Raw genomic sequence first — 14,425 nt, forward strand, 5'->3', positions numbered from 1 at the left:
CTAACATATGTTCCTAAAACACATATACAAAACCTAATGCACACCCAACCTGGGGCATTTTTTATTATCAAGTATGGAGGCAGTAAAACTGCTTAATTAAAACATTAATATTATATGAGCTCTGGAGAGCCATGGAGGGGGCCATGAGCTAGCACTGGCAGCAGTAGGAGAAGGAGAGCTAGAGAGAGAAAAAGATACAGACACAGACCATCCGTCCAGCAGAGATAAGCGCTGTGCTCATCTTTCCCAGAGCAGTGGGAGCAATTTTATAAGCCGTACACTAAAAAACGTGTGTGCCTCTGGTGGCCAAACATACTCATAACACACACACCCACACACAGAGTGAAAGAGTGCCGCCCGCACAATCATTTTCAGCCATCCACAATGAATCGGCTCAATGGCGTGAGGGACTGTATGTGTGTGAGAAACAGAAAAGAGACACGACTACAACAAAACAGTGATAAGTTAAATCTTGTTTTTGCGCATAAAGATGAAGAACTGAGGTCTATATGTGCAGTCAATTTAAATTCCTTTGTTTAGCAACATCACAGCCAAGCTATTATCAGCTCTTCTCTCAATTCAAAGCACCTCGCTGAGAAATAAAAAGTATGTGCTTTCATCTAGTTTAACCAAAGCTCTCTGAGACACATTGTCCCGAATAACGAAAAAGTGCAAGTCATAAGGACCGTATTTTCCTCTGTCATCACCTCACACCTGAAATTCTCTCCCCTGCTTTTTCTCACTCAACTCCCCTTTCATTCTGTCTCTCAAATCCAGCCCGTAATCTGTCACTGCTCTGAGCTGCGAGAAATGAATCTAATCATCTCCCATGATGCCTAGCCTCTGAGCAATGGGTCACATTCACACAATAGACACGCCTTTAGCATTTTAAGATGGAATGCACACCCTCTCCCTCATGTGTCCGTCTATTTAACTCTAAAGTTTCTTTTTTAGGAATCAGAGGGAGGTTGGCTATTTCCACCTACGGGGCATGTGGGAGGAGGCACATCTCCAAATTGGCTGCACATAAAATGGACCGCGTGCCATTACGACTGAGCTAGGGATATCCATGGAGCGATTGGTCTTGTAGAGTAGCATTGTAATGATGCACAGCCTGTCTTTCAAAAGTCATCTTTCATTTGCCTTTCTGCTCTGGCTCCATCCAATGGGCCATGGACATTCCTGGCTCGCCTCCCAAGCTCACGATCAATTCATGAGATGTTTTCTCTTTATCACGCCCTCCGTACATCTATTCTAGCTGCCTTGCTTGTCTTAGGGGCCATACACATATAAGTTTTTTTTCTGTATATGCATACCTTATTATGTGTGTGTTTGACTTTTGTGATGCATTGACATTAAGGATGGGTCACTGGCTGCTGAACATTTTATATTAATTGACTGTGTTCAGTTTTTATGCCTTGCAAACTTAAATGGTTAGTTTTCTTTTATGTATTCTACACCGTCTAAAATGTAAACAGTGTCATATGTCATATGCAGTATCTGGTTAACATAGAAGATGTTTTGTTGAATTTGCGAACATAATTTGTGATCTTGGAAGAATAATTTACAACGTTTTGTTGAAAACTAGAAACCAATCAGTAATGCTTTCCATTGGATGCCATACTTTTCAAAAGGATGATTTATGAAAGTATGGAGTTACATTAAAACTGTATAATTTGAAAACCTAATTTAATGATAAATATAAGTATTTCTAGCAAATGTATACACTAATATTCAAAAGCTTTGGGCCAATAAGGTTTATTTAATGTTTTTTTTTTAAACAATTTTCTTATGCTCATCTAGGCTGCATTCCCTTTATGAAGAACACAGTAAAAAAATTATAATATTGTTAAATATTGTTACAGTTTAAAAGTCTATTTTTAATAAAATGTGTTTTAAAATGCCATTTATTTGTGTGATTTGTGGCTTCAGTGTCACATGATTCTTTAGAAATCTGTTGGGAGGCCAGTGAAAATGTTGAAATGGGAAAATGTGAAGAAAAAAAAAGATTTACCAAAAAAACACACTAATTTCTAGTTAGAAGTTCCCTTCTATATATTCTACAATATTTCAGTTTATGCTTACATGTTCTATAAGAATTTGTAAGCAAAATGTACCTCATACCCAAAATATGCTAAATTATTATAATAATATTATAATAAGTAATGAAGTAATGACCAACTAATACTAGCAATTACCTTTTCTTTTCTTGTCTATCCTATTCTTGAAAAAAAAGAAGAAAAAAAAACATAGCTACGGGTTCTGTGCTAGACTAACTGAGACTTTTTATTGCACTTGTATACTGTTGTTGTTCTCTCGTTGGTCTGATTGCTTCTATTGTTCTCATTTGTAAGTTGCTTTGGATAAAAGTATCTGCTAAATTATTAAATGTAAATGTAAAATAATATACATTTTTAGCTCTTTTTGGAGGCAAGAACATCTTCTGCCCCTTATCACTTGGTTCAGCTGTAAAACAATCACACATATTATTTTAACAGATAGCTTTGAACACTGTGTGTTGTGGAGATCCATCACCCCTTTGTGTTTTTTAACAAGCAGAAAAAAGTAACGCATAAAAGAAAAGAAGGAATAGAAAGTCCACAGAAAGGTCACACGTTGCAATGGGGTGAGTGATCTTCCAGTCCAATGGCTGCAGCCTCTCCTAGGGGTTGAGTTTCACATCATAGCTCTGAACTCAGTAACCGGCCCCATTCCCTTCCTAATAATCAATCTCCAAGTGCATAACCACCGCTATCCCGTGCCACTCCCAGAGCATGTCTGCCGCATTAACTCTCCCATTGGCCTATCAGATATCCCTATCTGAACTCTCACAGGATCGCAAATGGCGCCAAGAAGTCAAGGTCACCCAGCTAGGACACATCAGCTGAAACCTAAAACCTTGTTATTTTTTTTTTTTTACCTCCATCAGTTCTCTCTGAACTCTTGTTTCTTCAGCCTCGATTGTTCTGTTGCTTTGCTACTAAATAAGACAAGCTACCAAACCCACAGTGGGAACAGTGAACAACATTTTTTAATTCAATAACCGTTGTACCATGCTGAGTTATAACTAGAAAAAAAGTGTTAGCTTACCGCTAGTGTCCGTGTCAGCTGTTCCTTCTTTCACAACGGGGATGCAGTTCTCCAAGTAGACTCCATCCCGGTAGCATCCACTGGTTTCTTTGTCGAGTGGGGGCTGGTCCCAACACTGGCATGGTGTCTGCATGATGCCACAGGGCCGGTTGGAGGTACTGTAGGTCAGGCAGTCCTCCAACCATTGGCACAGCATTTGACAGGCTGCCATGCTGGGGTTACGCTTCCCAACCACAAGAAACTCCACCTTAAATTCCCCATCACCATTCCTGGACCCGGCAACTGCTCTGGGCAGCCCTTTCCGGATCTGCAGGAATTGTTTTCCTGCTTCCAGGAAAGCAACATGGGTAGAGGCATCACACAGCTTCACCACCTCATCAAAGTTCTCCATCCCGAGAAAGGTTCGTGTCGTCTCTAAGAAGGAGTCAAACTGAAAGGTCCGGTGCTGTCGAGGAATGCAATCTCTGGTTGGTTTTGTCACCTTGATGAAGATAGTGTAGCGTCTTGGGTCCGGGTTCTGCAGGGTCCAGGAGCAGGGCATACTGGGAAATACAGAGGACGAGAAGAAGAATCCAAAGAAGCGGCTCTGGACCAGTGTGGAGCAGGTGTCAGACTCCGGACCAGAGGGGGCAGCGTTTAGCATGTCCAGCCGCAGCAATTGAAGAAGAGGGAAAAGCAGGACAAACGATGAGCAATTCCGTAAGAATTTTGATATCATGGCTGTAAATGGCAGAACGGTGTGCAGAAAAGTGCAAGGCTGAAGGTATCTCTCACTGGGAACCTTTTCTTCTTAATGTAGGATCAACAGCCTCGTTTTGTTGACAAGATTATATTCTAAGATGTTTGCAGAACCGCCTGAACTGACAGCTCAGGATGAGAAGGAACTCTGGCTCATTGATCCAGTTTGCAGTCCATGATGCCAGACGCCCTCAGAGAGATCTGTAGGATTAGAGAAGACAGAAAAAAGACTGCATAAGCCAGATGGAAAAACAACAGCAATTATCCATTGACCAGATAAGAGTGAACTTAATAACTTCAAAAGTGTCTAGACACCGACATGACTGACTTTGGTACTTAGAAATTACCACGCTGGGCTATATCGATCCAGAAGTGCCGCACCTGTGCTTCACATTCAAAAAGAACTCTTGTGAACCAGACAGTCACTTTCTGCTAAAACGTCACCCTCAATCTTGTATTTCATCAGTGAGCTCAATAATTTGTCCAATTATGGGGCAATCAATTACAAAAATATGAACACCTGCTGTCATTCATTATTTCCAGTGCATTTGCCTCATGCCAAAATGATCAATAGCCCCAGTCCTCTGCGAATCATTAGGCTAAAAGCGGCTGGATCATCTCTCAGACAGGCCTGATTATCATTCTTTTCCCTGACAATTCAGTCGCTCATGCAGTTTTACAGCACTTAAAGATAAGAAATATGTGAGGTCACATGCAAGAGCAGTAGACAGACATCTTGGAGACTATTCTGATGTAATCACAAAATTTCCATGTGCCATTAGTCATTTTACAAAGTGAGCGCCCCGGCACCAGGCTCACCCTGAGAGCCATGAACCATACAAGAACATACCATGCAGATTTTATTCTAGGTTAATCATCCTTATTTAAAGGCATTAGCTTTGTTCCTCATATTCGGTGTGCTAAGAAATGAGACAAACCCAGACAGGGGTAAAAAAGTGCACTGAGTCATATAGATTATAAATACTGGTGGATTCTGGAAACGTGGGGCACTTCATTCACATGAAGTGATGTGATATTTATAATAATCATTACAAATTTAATATGTGTAATGAATCTGTTCAGCAACTCCTTTCTCTCGGTATTGTTAATAAATACAGCAGTCGCTATCAGCGTACAGCAGGGTATTGTTAGAGATTAGGAGTTTCCACAAAGATGCTGGATAATGCTGTTATGAATGTGTGTGGGTGAGATCGATGTGTGTGTCTATGAGAGTGTGCATTCTTTAGAAAAAGAATGAAACCAATAGGTGTGTGTAAGTGTGTGTATTTCAACCACAGCAATGAATGTCGTTTTGTGAATGTGCAAGTATGAGTGTGTGAGTCAGTGTCATACTTTGTCTTTAGATGAAAATGTCATTAAAGTAAATTTTTGTTATGCTATATTAATTATTTTTTGTCCATTTTACATTGACTGAAATGGCATATCATTTTAGTCAACTGATATAATTTTGAGTGAGCTAAAATACCCGTAAGAAAATCAGTTCATTTAACTGTGTTCAGTTCTTGCAGCTCAAGCAGGATGATCACAACTATGACTGGATTATTTGAATTAATTCTTAATATTTTTCTTCTCTTAAAACTTCCTTCATGCATTGTTCCTGTCTTGAATCAATGTTTCCTATAGAACATTGCTTTTATGTATATTAAAACACACTTATAAACTTATAAAAACCCAGTAATTATTACTATTCGTTCAAATTTCTCAAACCTGTTTCATAAACATTTTACATCACTTAAGTAATGTTATTTTCCTGTTCAGTAAGTGAGTCAGATTCAGTAGTCATCCTGGGGTGTATTTTCAAAAAACAATGTTAGCTAACTATGGTCGTAAGCTCCATTGAACTCTGTTGGTAACAACAAAACCTATGTTGCTTTTGGGAAACCACCCCAGATTGATTCAGTAATGTTATTCAATAAAACATTGGTCAGACTGATTCAAGCTGGTCAATCTATAAAACAGTGATTCATAATTTTTTTGTTTTGTTTGTTTTTTTGTATCAGTTGTTTATTAAAAGAGCCAAGTTGTTTGCTTGTGATTTGGTTAACATGGATAATGTTTTTTTATTTTTATTATTAGACTACATGAGAACTCAACACAAATATATTTTTTCCTTCACATTACTTTACATTGCACATTATTTTGACTGCATGTATACAGCAGTGGCAAAGTGATGCAGAAAACAAACATTTTGATGAGTAATTTCTTATATGAGTTCAAAAATAAGATTTACCAAAGCAACAAAACTGACCCAAATCTTAACCTCTCTCTCTACAGACTCCATCCTGGAGTCCTATTGGCACAGCCTGGGGTGAAAAGCAGACCAGAATACATGGATTCGGCTGACTGCACAGGTGGTTTAGTTTTTCTTTTCTTTTTTTTTTTCATTCTTTTTTTTTATTTTTACATGCAGATAATGTAAAAAAAGCTCCAACTGATCTCAGCATGACCTCAAACTTTGCCTTGCACACATGCACACACACACACACACACACACACACACACACACACACACACACACACACACACACACACACACACACACACACACACACACACACACACACAAACACACACACACACACACACATACACACAATGGCACATATCTGCTTGGTCCCAGATACGCTCTGTTCAGGATGCTCAGAGGATAAGTCTTTAAGTGAAAGGGTTGGCGTTTTTCAAACAGAATAAACAGTGCTTTTCATGCCTGTGGTATCCAGAATGAAGCTTGAGGATGTAATCATCTAATCCATGTCTTAACTTAGCCTTGAAGTTAACCGGGACATTCTCAAGGCTGAACCTCAAGAAACACCTCGACTGATGCAGGGATGATTGCTCATCCATTCTATTCTGCCCCAAGAAATTTAGCTATCCCAGCATGCACTGGATGGGTTTTTTGAGTGTTTCACAGTGACCAGCTCATTACAGACATGTCTTGTTTATTGATCAGCAGCAGTGACACACTGAAAACTACTATTCGGTTAATTAAGCCCTTGATTTTATACACTATGTCCCTCTGGAAGAAAAGAATAGGTAAAAAATGGATGACATACATTTTGGATGAAAAATAATGCTCTAGGCTAGCGGCAGGTGAGAAAACAGATAAATATGACTACTTCAGATTTAAAGGGATAGTTTAATATAATATAATTAAAGTCAACGATTTCCAAAACAACACTGGATGCCATTGACTTTCAATGAATGGACAACAGAATTTCTCTTCTTAATATCATCTAAAAAAAACAAAAACAAAGTCATACAGATTTGGACCAAGATGAGGTTGTAAATCACAAAATGTTATTGTTCTTTATTTATTTATTTTTGATTTTTTGAGTGAAAAGCATTTCTTAATTTGTCACTCTCACATGTGCGTGTCAAGTGTGTCTCGATCCGTGATGTCAAGGCATTATGGAAAAACTGACTGTTTCTTCATACTGTTTGCAGCCTCGGATTCTGAATATGCTGGAAAAATTGTTCAAGCAGATAGGGCTCACATACACTGGCTTCTGAGAGAAGAAAAAGAGAGAAGGAAAAGAGAGACAGGTATTTTCTCATAGCAGGATTATACCATGATTACAGGGGGCATGATGGGGCCTGCTTTTCACATTCATTAGACAGAAAAGAAGCCATTGAGCGTAATCATGATATCACAAACCTCTTGGAAGATGAAGACCACCTTTGTTCAATTAAGCGTTTACCTTGCTACTTGTCATTTCATTATCTTTTTTTTTTTTTCACTGTCTGTCAGGGACAGCATGCAATCATAGTATTTCCCTGGAAATGGTGCCTAAAGTATTCCTGGTAGTTTGTATAAAATCATTGGTTGGGGAGAAAAAGACACAGGACTTAGAGGACAAGAGGATGAGAAAGAGAGTGACGGATGAAGAGAAAGATAGAGAGAAGGAGAAGGGAGAGAAGACAGGCTGTCATTTCTCATGCGTGCTCTCGTTCATCTGCGTCTCTTTCCACGCTCCGCCCCTTATTTTTTTTGTCTTCCTCTCAAATTAAAGAGCTACAATGACACCCCAGCGAACAAGGTTATTTGAGCAAACAGAAGGCAACAAGCACTGCTGCCTCTTTCAAGACCAACCTCATTCTCCTCTGTTTGCGCTCCAGTGTCTTTGACAACAAGCGCTAAGCCTCACGCAGTCGTGGAATTAAAGAGATAATTATCTGTCTCTGTTGATGAATGTGTTTACCGTGTTAAATGCCAGGCCTTCTTTCATCAACTTATAAACTGTTGCTTTTCCTATCAGACAAAGTAAAGGATGCGGAGGGATCTTGCATCAGAAACCAGTTAATGTCAGATGGAGGTGCTTTTTGACTCCTCCTACAGTGATAGTTCACCCAAAAATTATTATTTACCCCCCTCATGTCATTCCAAACCTGTATGACTTTCCGTCTTCTGCAAAACATTAAAGAAGATATTTTGAAGAACGTTGTGGTTCTTGTGAAAAGTGGGGACATCCCATAGGCGTAATGGTTTTTATACTGTACAAACTGTATATTCTATGTCCCTACACCAACCCTACACCTAACCCTAACCTAACCTAAATTTTTACTTTCACAAAAAAACTCATTCTGTATGATTTATAAGCGTTTTGAAAAATTGGGACATGGGTTATGTCCTCATAAGTCACCCTCTCCTTGTAATACCTGTGTCATACCCATGTCATCATACAGAGTTGTGTCCTGATATGTCACAAAAACAAGAGCACACACACACACACACACACACACACACACACACACACACATGCACTTGCACATGCACATGCAAGTCATACAGATTTGGAATACGCTTTGAGGGTGAATAAATTATGACATAATTCTATAATAATAAAACAGACATCTAAAATCAAACAAATTTGTATTTTCATTACAACATATGCTGTTCTTCACCAACTTTAGAAGCACATTTTACGTTGTATGGATTATTCTTGAAGCTTGGCTTTGTAAATCATGTCTTCGTTGTGTGGAAAAGAGCCGCTTATTCTGCAAAATGTCCCTTTTTTGTTCTATGCAAGAAAAAAGAATCATACGTTGGAATAGACTTTTGTGTGAACTATCGCTTTAATTTCAGCATTCAGTGCTTCCTGGGTTAACCTTAAGCTAGGTAAACAGATCAGAGGCAGCAGTATTCCTGCTGTTAAAAGAGGTGGGAGCAGACTTATCTCTGCTGTCTTGGGCTTTCTGTGAGCTATAGGATCAGAGCTTGCCAGGGAGATTTACTGAATGAAGCTAAAATGGTCTTTAAATCTAAAATTAGGAGAGTGTATATGGAAAGAGATCTTCACACCCTTAAAAACACACTATATTTTTTTGCATGGCAGTATTGTATTTAAATTTATTGTACTTTTCTTTTTCTCCACAATTATTGATCTCATACCAGAATCCATTTATATCTGATTCTTATGGAAGGTATGCCTAATTCATCTAAACCAATGGGTCAAGATCGGGCTAGATAACATTATTGTTAGGACAATATTTTTCTCTGAGACAGTATCTGCTAATATACCCTAAAGGATGCATAATACTACTTTATGAATGCATACTAGTATATAAAAGTTATTAATAGCTTTTGAAATTCCTTCTTTTTATTATTTTATTTAATAATGGCTCTTAATGGCAAAATATTATTCAAAGCATTTCATTTTCCCAGATTCTTGCCTTTGTCACAGTTTGTATCACTGCCAACAGCCAGTCATTGTTGTCATGACATAATTTCCTGTTGCTCCGGAGTGATTAGTCACATGGCATTTATGGCTCATATGATTGGCTCAAAAGCTTCTGTGGTTTCAAGATTTCTAGTGATTTCAAATGATGTACTTCCAAGAGGTCCTGCGCCAGATGAACCATTGATATGATCGATAATGCTAAAAGACCACTTCTCCAGCTGTTATAAACCTACTTGACCTAAACCAAACCTATTGTTTCCTCATGCAAAACTCAGATTGACATAAATCTCTCAGAGTTTGATCAGAGGTTGACATCATGGTTTAAAGATACAAAGAGGAGGAGATGGACAAACCGGTAGGGGATGGAGAGAGTGTTAGAAGGACAAATGTTGAGGGGGAAGAGAGAAAACTGAACATCTGTTTGTGTGATGATCTAACAGGTTGCGTCTGCATGCTCTCTTTCCCCTGGCACGCCTGCTCCGGCACTGTTTGTTTTCTCTGTCATCTCTGCCACAGACTAGCTCTTACCTGACGCTAATTTCAATTAGGCGTCTAACTGTCTAAAGAAATGAATAAAGCTGAAGAGCCACATCAGAGACAACAGTGCTACAGACTGTAGGAGACAGATAAAATCTAAACAAATGGACATGTCCAAGTCTGGGAAGCTGACATCAAATATTTAGTATTTCTCTTAAACCAAGTACACAATGTGCTTTTTTAAAATGTCCTTTATAATTGTTGCAGTTCAAACTGTATGGTATGAGCCCTGTGGGATCTTTTATAAAAGCCAAGGCTGACATGAGTTTTTTTTTTTTTTCAGACAGTACAATATATGTTGGGATTATTTTAAGGTATAAATAAAAACTTCTGAACCAACTCAAACCACACATCATGCCAACAAACCTCCTGATTAACTTAAAAAAAAAACATGGAATGTGTTGAAACCAAAATGTATCATTTTTTTTTTCTTTTGTATTATTTACGTTCAAAAGTAAGTCTATTGCCTCCTATAGGGCAGTACTAGTCATTTGCATTTCTTCACTTGTAGAAAGTATGATTTTACGGAGCCCTGTTTATGACATGCAAAAAAAAAATAATATTTGCCTCTATGTGCTAAAACGTGCACACGATTACTATTTTGTTCCATCTATTTGCTAAATCGTCTGCACAATTTACTAATTCGTTCTCTCGATTTATAAATCGTGTACAAATTAGCAAATCGTGCGGACAATTTATAAATCGAGGGAATGAAATAGTAAATTGTGCGCACGATTTAGCCTACTTTTTTTTCCTGCATGCCATGTGCGGGGCTCCGTACAATTTAGACCTAAGGATATACATACATTTTTATTTTTATGCTCTACTGTTAGCTTTATCTGTATGCACCAAGGGTCTGAGAGTAACACAATTTCAGTTCTCTGTATGTATGTGCTGTACATGTAGAAGAATTGACAATAAATCAGACTTGACTTGACTATATTATGGAGATGTTCTGGGCTTATATTATGCTAATTGCTATAACTGTGGACTTTCTTGTATATAATAATCCAGATTCATCAAAATAAAAATGAGGATAAGAACAAACTGAACTGTGTGTTGTAAATCTGGTGAAATATTTGCATAAGAATCATTTTTGTGTGCAGAAGACTTAGTGAATTAAACCTAGTGTCTCTAATGAATCTATTTTAAGCTTTTTTCATTTCTGGCTAACATGCGCAGATTTGATGCCTCAGCCCCTTCATTACCTTCCCCGATTGATTATATATGTGAACCAACAGTTCATTAAAGAAATAATTTCTCCTCTTATCCAGCTTCCACATCTGGGTGCTTTTTGTCCATCCGTCCAGAAGATACCCAGTGGCACATGAAAGAAAGCAATTATCTCCTCCCGTACACAACACCCAAGCAGGGGCTTGGAAAGGATATGCCACTGAATACTACCCTAATTGGGTTTCATGCAGGCAGAATTTACAACATCTGTAACTCGGATTATAGTTGTGCCAAACAAAGAAAATTACAAAAGTGGCTTTACAAACACTTTTATGGGCTGTTAATGATAAACACATTCATTGTGGCGGTAGTTCATCACAAATATTTACGATCAGGGGCTCAGTTAGCTTAAAAGGGGTCCTTTATTTCCAGAAGCAGTGTGACAAAATGAATCAAGCGTGGCTGGGAAAAACACTGGCTTCTGTGTTTGTGTGTGTGTGTGTGTGTGTGTGAGTGAGTGCATTTCAGTGTGCAGAGAGTGTTTGGGAGAGTTCAGGAGATGAAATGGCTAATCGCTCATAATTCACACATCTCACAGTGGGGCTGTTGCAGATGGCGTCGAGACTGTCCTCTTTTCTCTCCATCAGAATCAATCCCACAGATAATGAGTGCTTTGTGCCTGAACATAATCAGATACATATGAAAGGGAATTGTAGTGAGTATCAAATCCAATCAAGCCATATCACGTCCACTGCAAATGAGCCAGACAGCATATTTGGGCTTTAAGAGCAGGGATAAAGGATTCATACCCTGAGGCCTTATGCTGTCAGACTGAACTCACTTTTGCAGGAGCCACATTTCACAAGGGTTAGATTTCATCATCTTCTTTCACGTTTTTTTATCTATCCATCTGTATCTTTCTGTCTGTCTGTCTGTCGTTCTATCCATCCATCCATCCATCTATTTATCCTTCATCCATCCATTGATCTCTGTCCATCCATCCATCCATCCATCCATCCTTCCTTCCTTCCTTCCTTCCTTCCTTCCTACCTTCCTTTTTGGTTTATTTAAATTGTCTTGGTTTTCTTTTATTTTTAAATTAATTTCCTTCCTTTCTTTAATTTTTTTCACTGTATATAATTACTTCTGCTTGACATATCTCCTTCCATTCCTCATTTTTTCCTTCCTTCCTCTACAGCAGACTATTACTCAATAGCTCATGCGACAATGTTTAGACTCAGAGGAGGACCGCAAGGGCTGAGGTTGTCATTTGGGAAAGAGCCCCAAAAGACGTGCTCTAACTAATTAAAAATTAAAAGCATCCACTCGGTCAGTATCATTGTACATAGCTCCGATAGCATATAAGATACGCAAGACTGAGGTCTTGACTTAGGCAGCTGAGAAACTAAATGACCTCATATTATCCTCCGGGTGACATTGAGGCCAAACATTGCATGCTTTTTCTTATACACACACAGGCATAGTATGGCTCTCATCAGCTCCATAACAGAACTAACAATCCCACTCTGTTAGCTTGAGACAGTTCTCATCCAATGACTATAGGGGACATCTGCGGCGGGAGACAAAAGGGGGTGTCAGTTTCCTAAGGACAACCATAACTAAGAGTGTTGCATCATGGTTCTATGACACACACAAAAAAGATATCTGAACAGTTTTTGTGTCTTAGATGGATGACTGTTTTTGTTTTTGTCCTATGTTTAAATGTCACTCTTTTAGGGAGAAAGGGAGAGCTGTCACACATAATCAGGCCTTAATGTTGCAGATAATAGCCTTTGTTAATGCTTTTGTCAAATACTGTATTATCATTCCATATTTTTCCAGGTTCCTTTACTTCAACCACTTATAAAAGTATAGAGAGAAGAAGATGTCTGCTTAAGAATATAGTTCAGTGATAAACCACGTATTTAGATATAATAGTTCAACACACACACACACACACACACACACACACACACACAAATAAATAAATAAAATAAATAAATATACAAATAAATATCTTTGGAATGCACTTATGAAATACAACCCGAATTCCGGAAAAGTTGGGACGTTTTTTAAATTTTAATAAAATGAAAACTAAAGGAATTTCAAATCACATGAGCCAATATTTTATTCACAATAGAACATAGATAACGTAGCAAATGTTTAAACTGAGAAATTTTACACTTTTATCCACTTAATTAGCTCATTTAAAATTTAATGCCTGCTACAGGTCTCAAAAAAGTTGGCACGGGGGCAACAAATGGCTAAAAAAGCAAGCACTTTTGAAAAGATTCAGCTGGGAGAACATCTAGTGATTAATTAAGTTAATTGATATCAGGTCTGTAACATGATTAGCTATAAAAGCTTCGTCTTAGAGAAGCAGAGTCTCTCAGAATTAAAGATGGGCAGAGGCTCTCCAATCTGTGAAAGACTGCGTAAAAAAATTGTGGAAAACTTTAAAAACAATGTTCCTCAACGTCAAATTGCAAAGGCTTTGCAAATCTCATCATCTACAGTGCATAACATCATCAAAAGATTCAGAGAAACTGGAGAAATCTCTGTGCATAAGGGACAAGGCCGGAGACCTTTATTGGATGCCCGTGGTCTTCGAAGTTCTCAGACGACACTGCATCACTCATCGGCATGATTGTGTCAATGACATTACTAAATGGGCCCAAGAATACTTTCAGAAACCACTGTCGGTAAACACAATCCGCCGTGCCATCAGCAGATGCCAAGTAAAGCTCTATCATGCAAAAAGGAAGCCATATGTGAACATGGTCCAGAAGCGCCGTCGTGTCCTGTGGGCCAAGGCTCATTTAAAATGGACTATTTCAAAGTGGAATAGTGTTTTATGGTCAGACGAGTCCAAATTTGACATTCTTGTTGGAAATCACGGACGCCGTGTCCTCCGGGCTAAAGAGGAGGGAGACCTTCCAGCATGTTATCAGCGTTCAGTTCAAAAGCCAGCATCTCTGATGGTATGGGGGTGCATAAGTGCATACGGTATGGGCAGCTTGCATGTTTTGGAAGGCTCTGTGAATGCTGAAAGGTATATAAAGGTTTTAGAGCAACATATGCTTCCCTCCAAACAACGTCTATTTCAGGGAAGGCCTTGTTTATTTCAGCAGGACAATGCAAAACCACATACTGCAGCTATAACAACAGCATGGCTTCGTCGTAGAAGA

The 14,425-nt window shown here is 38.6% G+C and overlaps 1 protein-coding gene across 10 annotated transcripts in view; it reads right to left on the bottom strand.

Annotated features, from left to right (window-relative positions):
• Nucleotides 1-14,425, bottom strand: part of adgrb1a (adhesion G protein-coupled receptor B1a) — an 89,494-nt gene that overhangs the window by 60,620 nt on the left and 14,449 nt on the right. For all 10 annotated transcript variants that reach the window (XM_059568261.1, XM_059568265.1, XM_059568262.1 and 7 more), the window contains exon 2: nucleotides 3,091-4,029. In XM_059568261.1, the coding sequence (XP_059424244.1) occupies nucleotides 3,091-3,808 (718 nt within the window). In that variant the 5' untranslated portion in view covers nucleotides 3,809-4,029. The remainder of the gene's footprint in view (nucleotides 1-3,090; nucleotides 4,030-14,425) is intronic.

The sequence above is a fragment of the Carassius carassius genome, chromosome 15 (assembly GCF_963082965.1).
Source record: "Carassius carassius chromosome 15, fCarCar2.1, whole genome shotgun sequence".
NCBI lineage: Eukaryota > Metazoa > Chordata > Actinopteri > Cypriniformes > Cyprinidae > Carassius > Carassius carassius.